The sequence below is a fragment of the Fundulus heteroclitus genome, chromosome 8 (assembly GCF_011125445.2).
Source record: "Fundulus heteroclitus isolate FHET01 chromosome 8, MU-UCD_Fhet_4.1, whole genome shotgun sequence".
Lineage (NCBI taxonomy): Eukaryota > Metazoa > Chordata > Actinopteri > Cyprinodontiformes > Fundulidae > Fundulus > Fundulus heteroclitus.
Genome location: NC_046368.1, coordinates 628,343 through 650,232, shown reverse-complemented (window position 1 = coordinate 650,232; position 21,890 = coordinate 628,343). Strand labels below are relative to the sequence as shown.

Genomic DNA, 21,890 nt, shown 5'->3' with positions numbered 1-21,890 from the left:
TTTGAGGGGGTGTTGCCTGTTGTTCACAGGATGCTAATTACCTCAAAGAAATTAGAGCAAACAATCTCTCCCAAGCACAGCACCGGTATTCTCATTTTTCATATGTTGTATTAAGTTCCCAGCTGTCTCTGGATTGTGTAATAAAAGATAACAGGCTGTTATTTAAAGGCATGTTTTGAAACACTCCTACATCAGCAGGAATTTTGGGTAGCTTACATTTTTTTATTGATATTTCTGATCTGATCTAATCTGTGCTCATATTAAGAAGTGCCATCAAAGTATATATTTAATATATATGTAATTATATATATATATATATATATATATATATATATATATATACAGGAACTTCTTTGCAAATTGCTATTAACTAAATGTAAACACATAACATATCAACATATAGAATCACAATCAGAATCAAGTTTAATCGCCAAGTAGGTTTGCACTTGGCAGGAATTTGATTAAGTGTTGATGGTGCAGAAAAAAAAAAAATACAATAAGCTAAAATTTATATATATATATATATATATATATATATATATATATATATATATATATATATATATATATATATATATATATATATATATATATATATATATATATATATACAAAGGCTATATACACTCAGTAAACTGTGCGTTAATGTAACGCAGAAGCTTGTAAGTCCTGAACCGGGGAGAGAGACAGTGTCCAGTTTCACGGGCGGCTCTTGGTCTTGTTCATAAGACCGGTAGCAGATGGGGAAAAAACTGTTCTTGTGGCGTGAGGTTTTGGTCCTGATGGACCGCAGCCTCCTGCCAGAGGGAAGTGTCTGAAATAGTCTGTGACTGGGGTGCGAGGGATCAGCCACAATCTTCCCTGTACGCCTCAGAGTCCTGGAAGCGTACAGGTCCTGGAGAGATGAAAGATTGCAGCCAATCACCTTCTCTGCAGACCGGATGACACGCTGCAGTCTGCCCTTGTCCTTAACGGTGGCACCAGCGTACCAGATGGTGATGGAGGAGGTGAGGATGGACTCAATGATGGAGGAGTAGAACTGCACCATCATTGTCCTTGGCAGGTTGAATTTCTTCAGCTGCCGCAGGAAGTACATCCTCTGCTGGGCTTTCTTGGTGAGGGAGTTGATGTTCAGCTCCCACTTTAGGTCCTGGGAGATGATAGTTCCCAGGAAGTGGAAAGACTTCACAGTGTCAATGGTGGAGTCACAGAGGGTGATGGGGGTAGCTGGGGCTGAGTTCTTCCTGAAGTCCACAACCATCTCCACTGTGTTTACAGCATTGAGCTCCAGGTTGTTCTCCCAGCACCAGATCACCAGATGGTCAGCCTCCCACCTGTAGACGGACTCGTCACCATCAGAAATGAGTCCGATGATAGCGGTGTCGTCCGCGAACTTCAGGAGCTTGACAGACTGGTGACTGGAGGTGCAGCTGTTGGTGTACAGGGAGAAGAGCAGAGGAGAAAGAACACAGCCCTGGGGGGAACCAGTGCTGATAAACTGTGAGTCAGAGTCATGTTTTCTCAGCTTTACATGCTGCTTCTTGTCAGAAAAGAATGCCACATCAATATAACGTATCGACTCCATTTAACAGATTGAGCCAGCCCGTTTTGTTACTTTCAAACCTGCCATTTCCTCCTTGTGAGTGCGTCACCAATAAATTTTAGTGTGGCCAAAGTTGTAGAGAGTCACGATTTCCACCTCGGTTTCTACTTACCATCTGGAGTTAAAAAGATTTACAAGTCGACACCGGTAGGAGTTATTTTTGAAATCCTCCGTTACACGTTGATTTTACTGATATTTGTTTTTACTTTTGGTGTCTTTTGAACATATATCACCTTAAACTCTTATGTATTCTTTTCCTGTTTTTTTAGAAGGGATCTGAATAACTAGTAAAACCTTTAAATGTATTATATTTAACTGGACAGATTGGTGACTGAAATACATTTTGCAGGTTTAGCAAATGAAGCATAATTGTAATATGTTCTTTTAAAGTATACACACTGCAATGCAAAAAAACATTCATGCCGCTTGAACATGAACTGTCTCCCATTTAGTCATGTATTGACAAAAATTAAATTTTCTTCAAATTTTCTGTTAGACCAACACACACTATTTTTGTTATTTCGAAGGATTTTCCCCAAACTATAGTTATATCTTAAAATTGTGACTTGCATGTATAATTTGGCCCCATTTCCTCAGACAATTCTAAATAAAATCAGTTACCTAGTTTGTAAATAGTTTCTCGATTAATCTTAGTGTAACTGCATTTATACAATGTGTACTGTAAAGACATCAGAGGTTTCTTAGAAATTAGAGAAGAAACGGCCATAAAGACTTTATTTCCTAATCGGGATTTCAGATAAAAGTGAGATATGCTGGGTATTTTGAGAAGTATCAGGGTAAAAGGATGTGAAAGCAATGAAAAAGCATTTTTTCCAGACAGACTGAATAGAAACTCTTACCACATATTTTTTACAATTTAGGTTTTGAGCAGTTTTAAAAAAAACATTCCTTTTTCTTGTATTTAACATTCATGCAATACTTTGGTTGTATGTTTTTACTTTTATTTAAGCCTTTCTTATAAATTCATACTCTGTTGCTTTAGAATTTACTTTAGATTAGATTGGCTGTGTTTTTTCATAACATTTGCAGTGCATAACTCTATGTTTTGGCTATTGTTACTCCCACATTTCTTATCCATTTCTTATATATCACATTGAATCTGCAAAACATTTTTGAAATAAACTAGAACAAACATTAAAGTTTGGGGTTGCAAAAAATGTGAACACATCTGAGATGTATGGAGAGTTTCTCATGGTTTCTCATCGTACCCTTTTAGATCTAAAATCTGGGATTCTTTTTCATAACAGGAGAGTGACGGCGCTAAAAAGATGGACGTCAGATCCATAAAGAACCAAATCCTCTACTGCACCCTGTTTGTTTTGCTTCTTCTCTTCTACTGTGGTTGGATGAAAAGAGCAGAATTCCCCATTTTCTATTATTCAAACAGCACTTGGAACGTGACAATCCTAATCTGGTACTGGCCTTTCGGGGATACACTCTCCCTAACGGGGGATGTGTGCTGGGACCTCTACAAAATACCAAGCTGTAGACTGGTGGACCAGCATTCCTCGTTCCCCTCAGCTGATGTGGTGGTGTTCCACAACAGAGAACTGATAGAGGGAAGTCAGAAACTGCCCACCGACCTCCCACGACCACAGGGCCAGAGGTGGGCCTGGATGTCCCTGGAGTCTCCTGCTCATAACGGAAACTTGCAGAAGTTTGCAAACATCTTCAACATGACTATATCCTACCGGAGGGATGCTGATGTGACCACACCTTATGGGCAGCTTCTACCTGCGGAGCCCGAAGGTAACCTGGAGGACAGCCACATGAATAAGACCTCTCTGGTCTGTTGGGTGGTCAGCAACTATATGAACCACCACAAACGGACCCAAGTGTACAACGAGCTGAAAGCCATAGTTCCTGTGGATGTTTACGGGCGTTGGAGTCAAAAGCCGCTCTCCTCTGATGATCTCTTACCAACAATTTCTCGCTGCTACTTTTATTTGGCCTTTGAGAACTCAGTGGCAAAGGATTATATTACAGAGAAGCTGTGGTATAATGCTTACAAAGGAGGTGCTGTACCCATTGTACTCGGACCCCCGATAAGTGACTACAACGTTGTGGCTCCAAATCATTCTTTTATCCATGTCGATGAATTTGCATCAGTTCAAAAGCTGGGAGAGTACCTTCAAAGACTTGCAGAGGACAGGAAGCAATACGAGGAATATTTTAACTGGAAAAAACACTGGAAAGTGAAGGTTCATGGAGACTGGAGGGAATATATGTGCAAGATCTGTTTACAGTACAACAATTTACCTCAGCACAAGGTTTATTCTGATCTAGAGGCCTGGGACAAGAATGCTTAATCTCAGTCATGATTGTTTTGCTGGTTGCTTGACACTTGACCACATTTGTATCATAACCTCGTTTTCAGTTCAGTCTTTGTAGTTTTCCATGATTGCTGTGAATACAACACATTTAAATCAATATTCAAATCAGAATCATCATTATTAAAACTTTTTCCAGGGAAAGCGCCCTACAAAGCAGCCTTGTGTTGTGGCTTATACTGTTTTAAGGGCACACAATGTTAGCGTTGCCATCCTAGTTTCATTTTATACAAATCAGAAAATTAAATCCTTCATGAATGCACTTAATATGACCAATAAGAATTTAAAAAAGAAAACATGTTTGCCTTGCAAAAGTATTTACCCCCCTTGGCATTTTACAATTTGCTGCCTCAAAACCTGGAATTAAAATAGATTGTGTGAGACTTTTTACCATTTTATTTAAAGAACATGCCTACAACTGAAATTGCATCACCTTTTCCTAGAGAAGAAAACAACACAAAGGACAAAATAAAAGAAAATTTTACTGTTTATAATTGTTCACCGTCCTAACTCCAACTTAAATTAATTGCTTCAATTTGTAACAAGTAATTGAAGTGAGTTCATCCAAATTTATTTCTTAAGTTTGTTCAACTTAAATAATTTCAGTCAAATAAAGAATTCAATTTAACTTCATTTTCTAGAAAGTCAACTCAAGGTTTTACATTTTTCCAAATAAAAAAAACCTTAATTATCCAAATATTCATTATCACTCACTTTATTTTAAAAACAGCTTGAATTTAAATAATCATATATGTTTGTTTTAGTGTGTTAAATTGTTTGTTCTAATAGACATAAAAGACTTTCATGGTAATCAGAAATTCAAGTTGCCTAAAAAAAATTAATCTCCACTGCATTAAAGAAACATTTAAAAATTTATTGTGAAAACATCACAAATTCATGAACAGTTTTGCACAAATGATTATCCATCAAGCATACTAGACATTTCATTCGAAACTTTACAAGGGATATTGCTTTTTTCCATAGTAGGGTTGCGAGTATTTATGAATATATTGTGGAATCAGGACATATTACTAATAAAGTTATCAGTAATGTCCTGCTTTTCAGGAGCAATTGCCTGAGAACCCTGAGCTGATCACTTATGCGCGAATAGATTCATGCCTGCCACATGCTCAGACTGGCTTGACGTTTTTTTACTTGCGTTATTGACGTACAGACTAAAGAAACTGATTTTTTCTCTTTTCTTTTTTCCACTGACTTCCATGTTTGATTTTATCTGTTATGATGTTTATACTGTGATGTTGCATTAAGTTGATTGTTATGGTGAAAACGAAAACTCTCTGTTACAGACACACACACCAAGACCTACAGTTATTGCAATCTTTTTGCTTTGTTATATAGAGAGCCAGGATCTGATGGGTACCACAGATCCATAATTACTCTGTAAGGCTAATTTTTAGATTCAATACAGGGGGTCTACTCGCTCAGATTGGCCCAGAGTGGAATTCCCCTACACTGGGCTCCATCAGTTTTTTACCATTTCTTAGAGAGATGGGTTTTTTCTGCTGAAGACACAGCCCGCCCTGTGCCGCCCCCTACTGGTACTCTTGGATTTGTGAGGTTTGAAAGTGATGGATGTTTGTCCATGGGAATGGGGAGTGGAGGACCAAGTAGGAGGTTTCTTGAGGTGGAGGTAGAATAGACTAATGTGGCCTTGGTTAATGAACAGTCTTAGCTTACCTAGTCTAAAGTAAACTTAAAATAATGTGCGCATAGGAACCTAAAACAGGCCTAGCTCAAATAGTTGAACCCTAAATTGTAGATAAAATGCTTGAACTGTGGTCTTGACTAAAAAAGGCTGAATTATGAAGTATTCATGCTGATTGATGCTAAGATGTTTCATTGAAGTTTGTCCGGCCCCATTCTTGGAACTGTTTTCGTTGTGATGTGCATTTGGGGCACATCGTCAGGGGGGCTAACGGACAACTGGGCTGTTTTTTTTATGATGTGCCTTTCGGGCACACCAGCAGAGATCGTGTGACCCCAGAGTCTGAGCCGCACTATCGACTGCCATGGAGATCACGGATGGATGGACTCTGGAAGCCAGAAGCTGACGTGCTTGGATTGCTTGGAGTGGACAGAATCACAAGCTGTTCTGGGAGAGGGACAGCCTGAGAGCTGTCGTTCCACTGGTTGATCATCTTTGGTGATGTGCCATTTTGGCACATCATCAGGGGGTCTGTAAGGATATCAACGAGGTCAAGTGGAACAAGCTGTTTATCCCAGAACTGCATGGCACACTTAGATAGCACTGACCCAAAAGATTGGCACATATCTATCAGATTCCACCCCAGAGGTGACACAGTATCTCTACTGATGTCACAGTTTGGATGTGTACAGCCCTTGCATGGGTGTGTACCTAGATCCCTATATAATGTTTGTGTGATGAGCAAACGGGGCTTCTTGCCGATCAAGAGCCCATCAGCGCTGATGTGTCTGCAACTGTTTCTCTGTCTTTACGTAGATAAAATATAACTAAAAGTATACTTGTCTGTTTTATGCGTCCTACATTCAAGGTAATAAGTAAGTGGGGGTTGCCTGACTGGGTAAAAAGAGCTGGGTCCACCGAGGGTGTTTCACCGTAGACGGGGTACGGTGAAGTCAGTAACATGCTTATGTCGTCACATGAAATAGCTTAAACCTCATGATGAAACTTGATGTGAATATTTATATGACATATTACTATGCGACATTTTCTTAACCACAAAGAATGCAAAACCTTGTTAAAGCCATATATGTAGGATGTCAATCCTCATTCGGGAGATGACTGTCAGATTTTCGTTGTCTGCTTTATTCACAGAATTCCCCTTTTGTAGCTGACACTCAGTGTCATATCAAATAATAAGGGAGTGAGAAAGTCGGCTGGCCATTGTTTTGTTCGCGATGAACAAAGGGGAGGCCTACAGTGTCCTTTGAGGCCAAATAACTGCTGTTGTCAGAGCGACACTATCATTGACCTCAACTAAAGGTTGAGTGGGGTCCTGTTCGATCACCTTGATTGTTCCTGAATCCCCAAGGTCTGAAGTTAAGCTGAGATGAAGGCATCATTACCAAAATCTTTGTCCATGTATTGCAGTGTGATGCTGAGCTTCAAACCAAAGGTATCTCTCACCTTGCTGAGAAGTTCATCCAGAGAGTCTGGTATGCCATTTGGATGAATCAGCATTTCAGTGTTGCTCTCTGAATCACCTTCGGTCTTGCAAGTTTTGAATTTGCCATGGTGTGGATGAAATTCTAAACAAAATAACTGAGTTCCCATCTTTACTAAATGAGGAGACGGTGGCGATAAAGTTCCAGCACTTTTATTGAGAAACAGAGCAGAGATCACATAGATGGAAAGTAATCGCACCCCACGGTCCCGCTGCAGTCTGCGTCTGCCCTGTCTCTGCCTGTCTCATTTTTCGGCTCCCCCTATTACTGCAGAGTGGCCTTGGCTTGAGACATAACAAAGACAGTCTATCCTAGACAATCACCATGCTGCACAGTATCTACGCAGCAATCAGCCTTGCACTCAGCAACAGTGGATCTTATATACAGACATCTTGTCTCCAGGCCTCCTCTGTCCAAGTGGTGTGAGGCCATTGTGACTTCAGAATAATAATTCTTATAACACATGGCAATCTAAGTTTTACATAAAACAGCCATAAGCTGATGGAAAAGCATCAAACATAAAAGCCCCAGGCTTTTATGCTTTTAAACATAAAAGCCAGGTCTCCCTGGGAAACCAGAGCCTGGGGCTTTAAATCTTGGCGCTTGCACTGGAAAAGGGGCTAGTGTAACAAAGAATTACAAGGACCTCTTAAAGAACAATTTCAGTAAATTATCGATTCAGGTTCAGCATGACTTAACAAAGTGGTTGGTTCTTCCTCTTTCTTTGATTGGAGGAGTTAATGGAATTAAAATGTCAGTGCTCCTTAAATGTCTTTACTTATTTCAATGTCTCCCTATTTTTGTACCATTTGCATTTCAGGGTCACCGTCTGCTTTGATTGGAGCATCATTATCTCTTTCTTTTAATTTTACAAGCACTCATCGGAAAGTTTACAAGTCTCTGAATTTTATTCACAATTCAGGAAATACTTTTGGCTGCAACGTGAGCTTTCCTTGTCCAATTCAGTCCTATAATAGTTTCCCTCCTTTGCAGGATGCTACTTTACGTGTATGGTAAGCAGAGGTCTAAAACAGTTCAAAGACTTTTTTATTGAAGGCACATTTGCCTTTTTTGCTATGCTGTCTGAGAAGTATGTTTTACCAGTTTCCCATTTCTTTTGATATTTACAAGCGAGACACTTTTTTTGGTCATCCACTCCGGGGTCTCCTGTTAGGCCTCCCTGCAACATTATTGATGAGCTTATATCTTTTGATCCAGCTAGAAACAAAGGCAAGGCAAGGCAAGGCAAGGCAAATTTATTTATATAGCACAATACAGTACAGGGACAATGCAAAGTGCTTTACATGATTAAAATATAGCAAATTAAAACAGAATAAAAGCAAGTGGGAATAAAATGTAGATAGAAATTAGAACAAAAAAGTGGTGATTCAGTTAACTAGAACAGTTGAAGGCAATCCTAAACAAATGTGTTTTTAATCTTGATTTAAAGGAACTCAGGCTTCCGCACCTTTACAATTTTCTGGAAGTTTGTTCCAGATAAGTGGAGCATAGGAACTAAATGCTGCTTCTCCTTGTTTAGTTCTGGTTCTAGGTATGCAGAGTAGGCTGGAGCCAGAAGACCTTAGTGGTCTGGATGGTTGATACACTGATAACAAGTCTGTAATGTATGTAGGTGCTAAGCCATTTAGGGATTTATAGACTAACAGAAGTATTTTAAAGTCTATTCTCTGAGATACAGGGAGCCAGTGTAGTGACTTTAGAATTGGGGTTATGTGTTCTACTTTCTTAGTGTTGGTGAGGACGCGGGCAGCAGCATTCTGGATCAGCTGCAGCTGTCTGATCCACTTTTTAGGCAAACCTGTAAAAACACCGTTGCAGTAATCTATTCGACTAAAAATAAACGCATGGATTAGTTTTTCCAGATCCTGCTGAGACATCAGTCCTTTAATCCTAGAAATGTTCTTCAGGTGATAGAAAGCCGGCCTTGTAACTGTCTTTAGATGCTTTTGGAGGTTCAGGTCTGAGTCCATCACTATTCCTAGATTTCAGGCCAACCTTCACACCTTCAAACAAAGGTGTGAAGGTTGCACAGTTAGTGTTTTAACTCTGCTGGCTCGTTGTCTCATCTTTTGAGATGGAAGGAAGCTGCCCCACCCACGGTATTACATTGGATAAAAGATGTTTCGTCCAAATTAAATTGCAAAAACAAAATTAGGTATGTGATGAAGGGTGCTAAGAAGAAATTTTATAAAGTTTGGAAACCATTTTTTATTTTCTTTGACATTAGTTTTGGAGTAGGTCGTTTACTGACATATTTATTTCATTTAATTTAATAAATGATTCTGTAAGTATAGTTGAGTATAACTTTTCCATGTTTCTTTTTTGCTTGTTTACATTTTCAATGTGTGCCTTTAAAGTGACAGGGTTAGAAAACTATCCTCGTGAATTGGAAAAGTAAAAACATTCTCAGTATCAATCAGTATGGAGATCTTTTGTTGGATCACATTAGTCTTGAGCCAGCATCTGCCCCGAGATCAGATCAGTCTCTCTGGGCTCTTGTGATCAGCTCCATCACTTAGTGGCAGTGGGGGGGGGGGGGGGGACTGTTAGATGAGTCCTGTGGGGCATGGTGGCTGATTTGGGGGGTGCCTGGGTCTTGGGGGTCTGGGGGTGCCTGTAGTGGGTTTGGTGCCAGGGTCTGTGGCCCCCACTCGGGTGAGACTTTGGGGTCCTTGGCCCAGCATGGGTGTCTATCGACTTATGTGGTGTGGGAGTTGTTTAAATGTTAGGGTTGGGGTGGGCTTAATTAAATGTTTCTTTCCTTGGTGGGGGGGTGGGGGGTCCTCTGCCCCCATTCGCATTTAGACATTGAGGGTTCTGGGTAGGGTGCATGGGGTCGCTAGCACCTGCTACCTTCCGGAGGGGGGTTGGACTGCGCCGGGCACCCCCTCTTTGGCCCTCCCAGTTTTAAGCTTACTTGAGAACAACATCCAACAGCATGACATTTGGTTAAGCAGAGGCAGGCTCAGGGTCTTTCTCACACCCCTGTTCTTTGATTGCCATCCGGAGTAGCGGGCAACCTGGTCAGAGTCTGGGCTGGGGATGGGCATTGGGTCCCGGAGGTCGGCTGTGGCTGGGTCTGACACTTTTGACCTCCCCTGAAATATGATGGTAGGGCCTAGATATGGGGGACATTGTGTTGGGGAGGTAGAACCTCAGGGTTTGTGGGGTGGGCTCTGGTTGGTTGGCCCATTCAGATCACGTTGGCCCCATTTCCATTTGGTTGGGCTCATGGGTCGTTTGGGCAGGGATCGTGGTTGGGGGTTAGGACTGGAGAATGGACCATATAGGTCGGGTTGTGGTGGTCATCTCAGGTCTCCACTAAGTGTGGAGCCCATATTCCCCCCTCCGCCCGACCTGCTCTCCTCCGTTGGCTGGCGCCTTGACCTGCTGGCGCATTGGTGGCCCTTGATGTCCGGGGCTGGGTGCTTTGGCTCTGTCGGGGGCCCTGCCAGGGCAGAGCATCCTTGGGCCTCGGGTCTCTGGGCCCATGGCTGGATCTGCTCTGCCGTAGTTGGCTGCCGGCAGAGCCCACGGACTCGTTCTTGTGGCTCGTGGGGGTTTTGGCGTTGTGCCTGATGGGGGCGGGGGTTTCCCGGGGCTCCTCTCTGCTCTTCCCTGGGAATGCAGCCAGCTTTCCCTGTGTTGGTCCCTTTTGGGCACCTTTGCTCGGGGGGTCCCTTCGGGCATCTGGGGTTCTGGTTCCCCTGGCTTCTGCCTCAGTGCTCTGAGGGGCGGGTCTTTGGCTCCTCACAACCACTATTGAGCATTTTTCTTATGGATAAACTTACATACACAAGTGCACACTCACAAACACCTACAGGCCTTTACAGATTCACTTCTATACAGAACATCCCTAGTATTATCTTTAGCTGTCACTTTATACATTTTGTATTAAATAATACTGTATATTCTTCAGTGATGGTATCAAGGCATTGGTTGTTTGTACCTATAATACTTTATCATTTGGTTTTGGGGTTCTTTTTTATATCTATCTTTGCAGGAGTAGAAGCAGACTCAGAGGATGTTATATTGCTCTCTCCCTTTCCTCTCTTCTTTCTCTTTCACCCTTTTCCCTTTTAGCATTTTGTCTCATCTGTTTCTCTCCTTTTTTCCTCTTCTACCTTCCTGTTTCTGTGTCCATTGAAAATGAAATAGTCCCAGCATAAAATCTAACAAAGCTTCTTGCATATATAAATCAAGTGGAGCACTATAGTGAAAGCAGTAAGGCTCCACTTGTAAAATATTGGGCTCTTTTTGTCATTAAGACATCAATTCTTAATGCTATGTTGCCAGAACGGACACACAAATAAATTAATAAATAAAGTGACGGGGTTAATCCACGTTTGTTGTTTTGGGGTGAGTGGGTTTTCTTTTGTTTTGTAAAAGTTCAATAAATATATTAAGCAGTAAAAACAAACATACAGTGTCTTGGAAAAGTATTTAACTCACCTCTAACATATTTCATGTTTTGTTGACTCATCACCTAAAATTCAAATGAAAATTGTTTGAAAGTTTGCTCTATTTCATTTTCAGAACATGCCAACAACAAAGATGTATTTTTTTTTCATTGAGAAGCAAACAACAAATAGGACAAAATAACCAAAAACTTCACTTTTCATAAGTATTCACTGTTGCAGTGGAATAGTAGCAGCAGGTCCAAGATAAGTTGGAGGGCAAACTGAATCTGATGATGTTTCTTAACTACAACAGTTTAAGTAGAAAATTAACATTCAAAAGCAACACTAAACAAGTAGGTTTTTATTTGAGTAAATGAACAACGGCACTGGTTTAAAGATATCCTCCTGATTCCTTTAGGATCTGACGCTGTCACCTTGTGTTTGGAGAAGAAACAGGAAGTGCAGCATCACACACACACACACACACACACACACACACACACACACACAGAAAAGCATAACAGACCACAAGGTGTCACTGTAGGACAAATGGACATGCAGGAGGATAATAACATTTTATAGCGATTTACATAAACTACCTCTCCTTATTGGTCTGAACTTAGAATAAACTGTTGGGTGACAAACACAAGTCATTGCATCTTGTATTTAAACTTCAAATACCACATATAATCTAAGTAGTAGGCTTTTTGCATATGTTGTAAAAAGCATACTTTTTGCAACATATGCAAAAAGTCTCTAAATTGCAAACAAAAGGCTAACAAGCTGTGCTTTACAAGCATACTTTACATACACAAGTGCACTCTCTCAAACACTTCAGCAGCCTTCTTGGTTAGCTTAGTTTCTTCTATGAGGTAATTAGAAACCAGCCAGTGTGTGCTCATACAAAAAAGTGTCATCACCTCAAGTTCAAAATTGATATAACTATAGGAACATCTTTGCAAACCTCTATTAACTACATGTAAAAACATAACAGTATCAAGTGCATTTAAACAATTGAGCCAGCCCTTTTTTTCTACTTTCAAACCAGCCATTTCCTCCTTGTGAGTCAGTCACCAAAGAGTTTTAGTGTGCCCAAGGTTGTAGAGAGAGACGATTTCCACCTCGGTTTCTACTTACCATCTGAAGTTAAAAGGACAAACAAGTCGACACCGGTAGGAGTTATTTATGAAATCCCTCTTTACATATAGATTTTACTGATATTTCTGCTTCTGGGTGTCTTTTGAATATTTATTACGTCAAATTATTATCTATTCTTTTCCTGGTGCTTAGAGGGTATCTGAATAACTGGTAAAACTTTTAAATGTATTTTATTTAACTGAGCATACTGGTGACTGAAATACATTTTTCAGGGTTAGAAATTATGCATTATTGTAATATGTTCTTTTAAAGTAGAAGAGACCGGGGCTAGTTGTCACACTTTTTATACTCATACATAAATATTGGAATCAAAACACCATATATAAAAAACATATGTACCAGATGAAAGACCAAAGTCTCAGGTATATATTTAGTATTCGGGTATATTTCATATCTTATTCCTGTGCAGAGTTATAAGCGATCTAATGGAGCTTGTCACCATGTGACAAGTTGCCCCTCCAAGGGGTCACATTATATGGGGTAAGATGTCACACGGGGTTTTGCAACCAATAAAGTAAGGGCAAAATGAATTTTGTTGTTATTTTTTAATGTTAAGTGAATAAATGACAATAACTCATCTTTACTAGTTATGAAATAACATGAAATAATATGCAACGTGCATTACAAAACTGACACTTCAACTTTGAATACAAACAAAAGAACAGAAGAAAATCTCACGAGTCAGACTCCTCATCTGAGTTGCAGTTTTGGCATAGCTTATGTATAGCATAGCTTATGCATCATATGAAATAACATTAAATAAAAAGGAAATATTATGAAACATTGATTGATAGCTGTCTGACCCTGAATTTCCGCTGGTGTAAAGGTTTTACAGTATCACGCCAAAGTACGGTAATTGACATTAATGTCCATCGCTATACTCCTGTTCGACTTGTGACCTATAGGGTCACCTGCCTGACTGCCCTCAACATCACGTCAGGTGCTGCACGGCCATGCTCTGTTTTTCTTTTATAACTCCTGACCATCTTCTCTCTCACTTTGTCCTCTCTTTTAAATCGCTCTTTTTTCTGTAAAAATAATGTAACATTTTTATTAGGATGTATTGATTTAAATTATTTTTGAAAATTATCATTTTGGGGTAAGTTATTACATGTGACAACTTACCCCAAAAGGACTGTGACAAGTTGCCCCAAATGACCATGTTTGCTAATGCTAGCTCTATCTTAATGTTAGGCTAAATCAGAACAATGACTGAGCTATGACTGGATGCCCTAATATCTACTTTAACAAGTCCATATGTATAACTGCTAGAATTTTTATTCTGAATGAAGGTTATTTAAAAAAATATAGAGTGCATATTTTTTACTTTGGGTAGTGGAAAATGGTCAATTGGTGCTCATTTCAATTTACAATGTCTTGTCCTCTTCTCACTCAGTCCGTGAAACCTGACCATGCAAAGGAAGAAAACTAGTATTCCACTTTTTGGTAGCACCCTCTGATGGAGAAGATAATTGCAATGTGACAACTTACCCGTGTGACAACTGGCCCCGGTCTCCCCTACATACATCGCCACGCGAAAAATATTCATAAGCTTTGTTTTTCAGGAGTTTTAAAAACCATTTCTGCTATTTCATGTACTTCACAGTTTTGTGCTTGTTACATATCAGAGATCCATGAAAAAAAAAAAAAAACATTGCAGTTTGTGGTTGTAAAGTGAAAAAATTTGAAAAACGTCTGAGATGTATGGAGAGTTTCTCATGGTTTCTCATGGTACCCTTTCAGATCTAAAATCTGGGATTATTTTTCATAAAAGGAAAGTGACGGCGCTAAAAAGATGGACGTCAAATCCATAAAGAACCAAATCCTCTTCTGCACCCTGTTTGTTTTGCTTCTTCTCTTCTACTATGGTTGGACGCGAGGAGCAGAATTCCCTTCTTTCAATTATTCAAGCAGCACTAACGTGACCATCCTAATCTGGTACTGGCCTTTCGGGGGTACGCTCTCCCTAACAGGGGATGTGTGCTGGGACCTCTACAAAATACCAAGCTGTAGACTGGTGGACCAGCATTCCTCGTTCCCCTCAGCTGATGTGGTGGTGTTCCACAACAGAGAACTGATACAGGGAAGTCAGAAACTGCCCACCGACCTCCAACGACCACATGGCCAGAGGTGGGCCTGGATGTCCCTGGAGTCTCCTGCTCATAACGGAAACTTGCAGAAGTTTGCAAACATCTTCAACATGACCATATCCTACAGGAGGGATGCTGATGTGACCACACCTTATGGGCAGCTTCTACCTGCGGAGCCCGAAGGTAACCTGGAGGACAGCCACATGAATAAGACCTCTCTGGTCTGTTGGGTGGTCAGCAACTATATGAACCACCACAAACGGACCCAAGTGTACAACGAGCTGAAAGCCATAGTTCCTGTGGATGTTTATGGGCGTTGGAGTCAAAAGCCGCTCTCCTCTGACGATCTCTTACCAACAATCTCTCGTTGCTACTTTTATTTGGCGTTTGAGAACTCAGTGGCAAAGGATTATATTACAGAGAAGCTGTGGAAGAATGCTTACCAAGGAGGTGCTGTGCCTGTTGTACTGGGGCCCTCGATAAGTGACTACAACGCTGTGGCTCCAAATCATTCTTTTATCCATGTCGATGAATTTGCATCAGTTCAAAAGCTGGGAGAGTACCTTCAAAGACTTGCAGAGGACAGGAAGCAATACGAGGAATATTTTAACTGGAAAAAACACTGGAAAGTGAAGGTTCATGGAGACTGGAGGGAATCAATGTGCAAGATCTGTTTACAGTACAACAAATTACCTCAGTACAAGGTTTATTCTGATCTAGAGGCCTGGGACAAGAATGCTTAATCTCAGCCATGATTATTTGTGTTTATTCGTTTTGCTGGTTACTTGAGACATGACCATATTTATATCATAACCTCGTTTCTGTTCAGTCCGTGAAGTTTTCCATATTTACTATGAATACAGTACATCGATGTCGGTATTCAGATCAGAATCACCATTTTGAAAAAAGGGGAGCAACTGTAGCCTGTGAAAGCGAGTGACTAAGCAGCATCATATTGACGTTTACATGAGCATATGTGAGAGTGAAGTAGAAAGTTGAGCAAATCCACCATGTTTAAGACGTGCACTGTGTTAGCTCTGCTAGTTTTTATTTATAGTCAAAAAATAAAATCCTTTAAAAAAATAAAATGGCCAACGTGAAATTCATTTAAAAAAAAAACATACAAAATTACCCCTGCCCCACAGCAAAGCCTGCAGTTAAAATGGATTACTTGAAAGTTCAAGTGCAGGGGTCTATGCAGTCCCTAGGGTACTTTGTTAGATGCGGGCGGAGTTTGCTTAAGACACGATTGGTCTGATCAATGTTTGTGGGCAGAGTTTATGTCACCTGCGATTGGTTATGGGACTTTACTGGGAGGTGGTTTTGAGACCCCCTTTCATTTACAAACACGCCTGTATTATTTTTTCATTGTGAAACACTCAATAAATTGGATAAAATAACTAAAATCTTCCATGTTCATAACTGTTAAATGCTTCTCTTTAAACTACTTGAGGGTTGCTTTAGCACAGTGGTTCCCAACCCTGGTCCTCAAGTACGCCAGTCCTACATGTTTTAGATGTGTCTATGTTTCAGCACACCTGATTCAAATGATTGCATGCAGCCATGAGGTGCTACAGAAGCCTCTTAACCATCCATAAGTCAGGTATGTGGCAGCAAGGAGGCACCTACAACATGTAGAACTGAGGTATTTGTGGACCACAGTCGGGAAACTGCTGCTTTAACAGTATTCTTCGGGTCTTCGTCCTGCTGGAAGGTGATCTCAAACCACAGACAGACTGACAGGTTTTACCTTGATTCGGATCACTTTCCCAATGCCTGGTTCTTCTCAACACCCTTCCCACTCGGATTATTTTGGCCAACTTTAGTGATTCAACCCGCCTAGAGGGAAACGCCTCCTGGGCTTGAGCTCCTTTCAACGGCCACTGAGAAAGCACCTCTCTGCTCCCCACCGGTGCTTTATGCAGAAAGACGGGCCGACAGCAGGGAGAGGCAGACAGTGATGTGGATGGATGGACACTTCAGAGACAACACTTAACTGCATTTAGTATAAAATGAGAGCCTCGATAAATCCACGGATCTAATACAGCTCGCCTGGGTATAGAAAGCTGAAGTGTCCTTCTTCTTTTTTTACCCTTCAAGCGCGGTTCAAGGTTTAAAAATAATAAAATTCTATCTCGGTTCGACCCACTCGCTTCATAGTGATCCTTGATATTAATACCGTTGCTCTTCAGTTTTTCTGGAAGTCCTACCTAGGAGAAAACCTTCTCACTCCTTGCCCCACGGCCAACCACTGAAAAGAAGGCCTTTCACTCAAAACTCCTCAGTCAGCTCGTATTGGACTTACTCCTCAGCAGAGCTGCTGGAACCCGGGCTGGCCCTAACAAAAACTGCTCCTGAAACATTTGAAAGGGAGTGGAGTCGTGCAGTGTGCGGCCATCAGGGACAAGTGGAACTGGGGCATAGTGCCAACATTTTTCACAGTGGGGCTGATATTCTTTGGGTGAAGAGATATGTTGGTTTTCCCCAGACAGAGCACTTTCCTATATTATATATTAGTCTCATCTGACCAGAGCACCTTCCTCTATACTTTTAGGGAGTCACCCACATGCCTATGGGCAAATTTAGAACTTTGAATTCAATTCCATTTTTATTTATAAATGACAGAACAAAAAAGTAAAGGATGAAATCAAGCAACGCAGTGGGAGAACTCAGCAGAGTGAGAAAAATAGACCCTGATGTCCTCCAGCAGCCTAAGCCTATAGCAGCATAACTATAGAGGTAGCTCAAGGTAACATGAGCCACTCTAACTATAAGCTTTGTCAAAAAGGATAGTTTTAAGATTAGTCTTAAAAGTAGACAGGGTGTCTGCCTCACGGACCAAAATTGGGAGTTGGTTCCACAGGAGAGGAGCCTGATAGCTAAAGGATCTGCCTCCCATTCTACTTTTAGAGACTCTAGGAACCACCAGCAGACCTGCAGTCTGAGAGCGAAGTGCTATGTTAGGAACATACGGGGTAATCAGAGCTCTGATATATGATGGAGGTTGATTATTAAGGGCTTTATACCTGAGAAGGAGAATTTTAATTATATTCTTGATTTAACAGGAAGCCAATGAAGGGAAGCTAAAATTGGAGAAATATGATCCCTCTTGTTGATTGAGAACATGCCTTCTTGTTTTTAACAATACATAATGGATTTTTTTCTGGCCTCTCTCCCATAAAGTCCAGCTCTATTGAGTGTATGGCTTGTTGTGGTCCTATTTACAGATCCTCTGGTCTCTGCTGTGAAGCTCTACAGCTGCTTACCTTTGGTCTCTGTGCTTCCTCTGTGATTAATACCATCCATGCCTGGTCTGTAAGTTCTGGTGGGCAGCCGTCTCTTGGCAGGTTTGCAAATGCTTTTCATTTAAAGATGATAGATCTGATCGTCCTCTGGGGGGACATCAAATATTTAGATATTTTCCTATAACCCCACCCTGACTTGTACTTCTCAACCACTTTGTCCCTGACTTGTTTGGGGATCTACTTGGTGTGATGCCTCTGTCTTAGTGGTGCTGCAGCCTCTGGGGCCTTTCAGAAAAGGCACATTTACACTTACCTGACTCCGCCAGATAGATTTGCTCCGCATATCCATCTGGAAACCTTCCGTTGAAGTAATTTTGGGAAGGGGCGAAAATACTGGTTAGCTGATTGGCCTATGTTGGTGATAGACGGGCCAAATAAACCAATCAGATTCGTCGTCACTCGTAACAGAACGACGACGAAAACACAACCACAAGCCAAGCTACTCTTGCTGCTGCAGGTAAAGGCTCGTTAGCTCAGCAAAGAAATACTCTGTAATTCGGATAAAACTTGCGCGATAGCCACGCTAACGCTAGTTTCATCGGCTGAAGCCGCCATGTTCTTTAGACTGAACTGTCGCGCTTCTCGTTGCGTCACACCTCAACCCGCCTCAAAGCCAACGCTGATTGGACGTTCGTTTGGTGAACGGCTCCAAATTTTCCTTAACGGAAAGTAGCCAGACTGATCTGCGAGTGAAACCTTGAAAGCTCGCGAGATCAGGATGGTCTTACGAGGCTACATTTACACTGCCAGGCCAAATAAAAATTTGCCACCAAAGAAAAAAGTTCACACCCTGTCATTTCATTGGACTGCCTTTAGCTTTGATTATGGTATGGCTTCGCTGTGGCATTGTTTTGATAAGCTTCTGCAATGTCACATTTATTTTCTCCCTGTGTTGCATTGCTTTTTCCCCCAATATCTTGCATTGATGATGGTAGTCTACCCCTGCGCAAAGCCTTCTCCGGCACATCCCAAAGATTATCAATGGTTCAATGATTTTGAATTGAACTGGAAGCTAATGGAGGAAAATTGGTGATATGATGAAACAAAGGGATTTGAGTGATGATACTGACAGCTGAGCTCTGTACCAGCCTAAGTTATGAATAGATCCTTTGACATTTAAAGCTTTGCCAGCCTGCAAACCGTGTTCAGCTCAAGACACTGAGCTGACTCAAACAAGAAGAAGGAAAGTAAAGATCACAAAGACTACTTAGCGTGATTACAGTAAGTGCCCTAGCTTACCCACAATGCGGTACCGCGCGCGAGCTATTTTTAGAAACACAACGTCACAATGACGTCACATCACGTGGTACGCAGTGGGGCAAACTTTTGAAACCCGCCGCTGCTTTGCTTTAAAAGAGACGTGCGTTAGCCTAGGTTTTACTCGGTAAACGACTGCTTTTTCCAAATCTAAGACCATGGTTTTTAAACATTGTTGCTATGGAACGTGCAACAGCGACTCGAGTTACGCTGATCGGCCGCATATGAAGGATGTTTTCTTCAAGACTGCCAAGGAGAAATGTGTACGCTGGGACCGGGGCGGTCGGCCTACACAACAGTTCAACCCGGAAAAAGTTACCAAATTCAAGTACATATGTAGCAAGCATTTTGTCGGAGGAAAGGGCACAACCGAAGAACATCCTGACCCAATTCCAGCGACATCAAGTCAAGGTAAGAGTATTTTGGTGGCCTACATGTTAATAAAGTAGCGCCTGCTACCATGACAGCATATAGGCTATCATGGTAGCAGGCGCTAACATGATAGCCTGCTACCAGGATAGCTTACTCAAAAACATTTCAAATGAGACAAACATTAAACATATACCCATTCCTGGACGGTGATTGCAAACAACAACAAAAAAAAAACGGCCGACACTGCCATGATCGCCGCGCAGGAAAAAAAAACAAAGCTTACCGTTCGATCAACTCGGCCAGTTTTCCAGTTTTTTTAAGCCCTCGAACCTCAAGCCATCGTTTGAGCTGAAGGTTGGTGTGTTCTTCGACAGTGCGACCAGTAATCCGTGTGCCTGGGACATCGTCTTGGGAAAGTTTAACGGCTGTAAAGTCGGTCAGATCGCTGGTTCTGTTGCGCTTGTAATAGCTGGGTTATCCGTGCTTTCTCTCCTGTATGCCCTACCTAAGCGGCAAAAGGGGCGTTGCTCTTGAGACGGTGACGTCACGTGCGCGGTACCGCATTACCACTCTCCGTGTGGTAACAGTATGCAGATGCCATGTGTCTCATTTATGCTTTCAAATCAAACAAACTCAAACTCAGCTCTAATGCAACAAGTTGTAAATTCAAAATGAAACGTTATAAAAAAAAGTACAATATATTGCATGAAAATATTGAAATGTTTACTGCTGAGCGATGTTTGTCTGTAGAAGGAAATGGCTTTGTAACTAGATCAGAAAGGCAGGCCTTGTGGTTTTTACGTAAAACTTTCTTGGTGCAACTTGTTGAGCTTTGCAGCTCCCCTGTTCCCCAGTCCACAACTGTTTCAAAACCCCTGAAAAAAACATATTGATTTTAACATGCATAGTCCCATGAAATAAAATTCTACTTCTTTAGAACTCATCATTTTCTTTTGGGAAATCATTGTTCCCTTTCCCATTTTGTTACATGGTCAGAGCTTGGTGGGAATTTTGTGTACTCTTATGGCAAGTTTTGCAACTCACTTAAAATGTTTTGCTGTTGTGGATAATCTTAGTTACTGTGAAAATTAAGCTGCAGATAGTATATAAATGGACCCTTCCCAGATTATTGGGCAGCAGCAGGCACCCTAAAAGGGTTCAGTTAGGGAATGTAGATAAAGACTATGAAGCACAGAAAAGTCCGATCTGCCACCTTACGTTCCCCTTTTAAGTCATGCTTTGTTACAACAGGGAATTATAATCTCTGCATGTGCTGCTGGCTGGAAGACAACCCAGCCGACAGCACTCGCTGTACATATTGCTGCATAGGCTTCCAAAAAGGTGCTGAACAGGTAAAAAATATATATAAAATAGAGATGGATGTAGATATAGAATGCAACCATGCAAGCAGTTAAGAGCCACGGCTTCCAAGAGTTACCTACTGCAGGTAAGAATAGCTGCTCTTTTAAAAAAAACACACAACTCTGAGATCATGTCCCCATGGCTTCATGAAAGGAGAACTTAGTTGTCGTCTCTGAAGTTAAAATAGCTTCCTGATTTCCGACAGACTTCACCTCATCAGTTCAGTCATGTCACCATACTGTAGGTTTCAGCAGCACCACCTCCCCGTCTATCGCTGTTTCATCAGTTTGTCACCACCAAACATGACAAGGGTAAAAAAAAAACTATTTTTTTTAAAAGTCTCTTCAAAAATAAAAGCTTTTAAAGCCTTACTCTTTTTCTTTCCATTATTGCCTCATTCTTCGAAGATACAGTAAGCCTGCGCTACTGTTTTTTAATACAATTTGTTTGCCGTTTTACAGGATCTTGCGCCACACAGCCTTACATGAAATTATCATGTAAGGCTGAGTATTAATGGGAAGGAAACCTATTTTGTTCACTTTTAACTCATGTCTGTCGTTTCTCAAGTATTGTTTACATCCGACCCAGGGACTACTTTTATTCTCCTCTGCAGCACTTTGGTTGACTTGTGGCCTGTTAAAGTGCTTTATAAAAGGTTTGATTCTGTTGTAAGGTAGCCTTTTGGCCAATTCTGTCAGCTATGTTATGGCCATCAATACCCATTATCCCTTTTGAATAAATTACATTACAACACAATATGTGCTGAAGTGATTTTTTTTACTGCTAATATTTGCTTTTTTTAA

The 21,890-nt window shown here is 41.1% G+C and overlaps 2 protein-coding genes across 2 annotated transcripts; both read left to right on the top strand.

The window, feature by feature from the left end:
* Window positions 1-1,729: 1,729 nt before the first annotated feature.
* Window positions 1,730-4,082, top strand: LOC118563839 (alpha-(1,3)-fucosyltransferase 7-like). Its single transcript, XM_036139763.1, has 2 exons — window positions 1,730-1,750; window positions 2,872-4,082. The coding sequence occupies exon 2, from the start codon at window positions 2,893-2,895 to the stop codon at window positions 3,931-3,933; it is 1,041 nt and encodes a 346-aa protein (XP_035995656.1). The 5' UTR covers window positions 1,730-1,750; window positions 2,872-2,892; the 3' UTR covers window positions 3,934-4,082.
* A 10,414-nt stretch (window positions 4,083-14,496) lies between these two features.
* On the top strand, window positions 14,497-15,856 carry LOC118564003 (alpha-(1,3)-fucosyltransferase 7-like). The gene has a single exon (XM_036140685.1). It carries the CDS (start codon window positions 14,497-14,499, stop codon window positions 15,532-15,534), a length of 1,038 nt encoding a protein of 345 aa, XP_035996578.1. The 3' UTR covers window positions 15,535-15,856.
* Window positions 15,857-21,890: the final 6,034 nt, after the last annotated feature.

Bases quoted from the DNA above. Each gene is read 5' to 3' on its own strand.
- LOC118563839 (XM_036139763.1), top strand. From the start codon at position 2,893: ATGGACGTCAGATCCATAAAGAACCAAATCCTCTACTGCACCCTGTTT.
- LOC118564003 (XM_036140685.1), top strand. From the start codon at position 14,497: ATGGACGTCAAATCCATAAAGAACCAAATCCTCTTCTGCACCCTGTTT.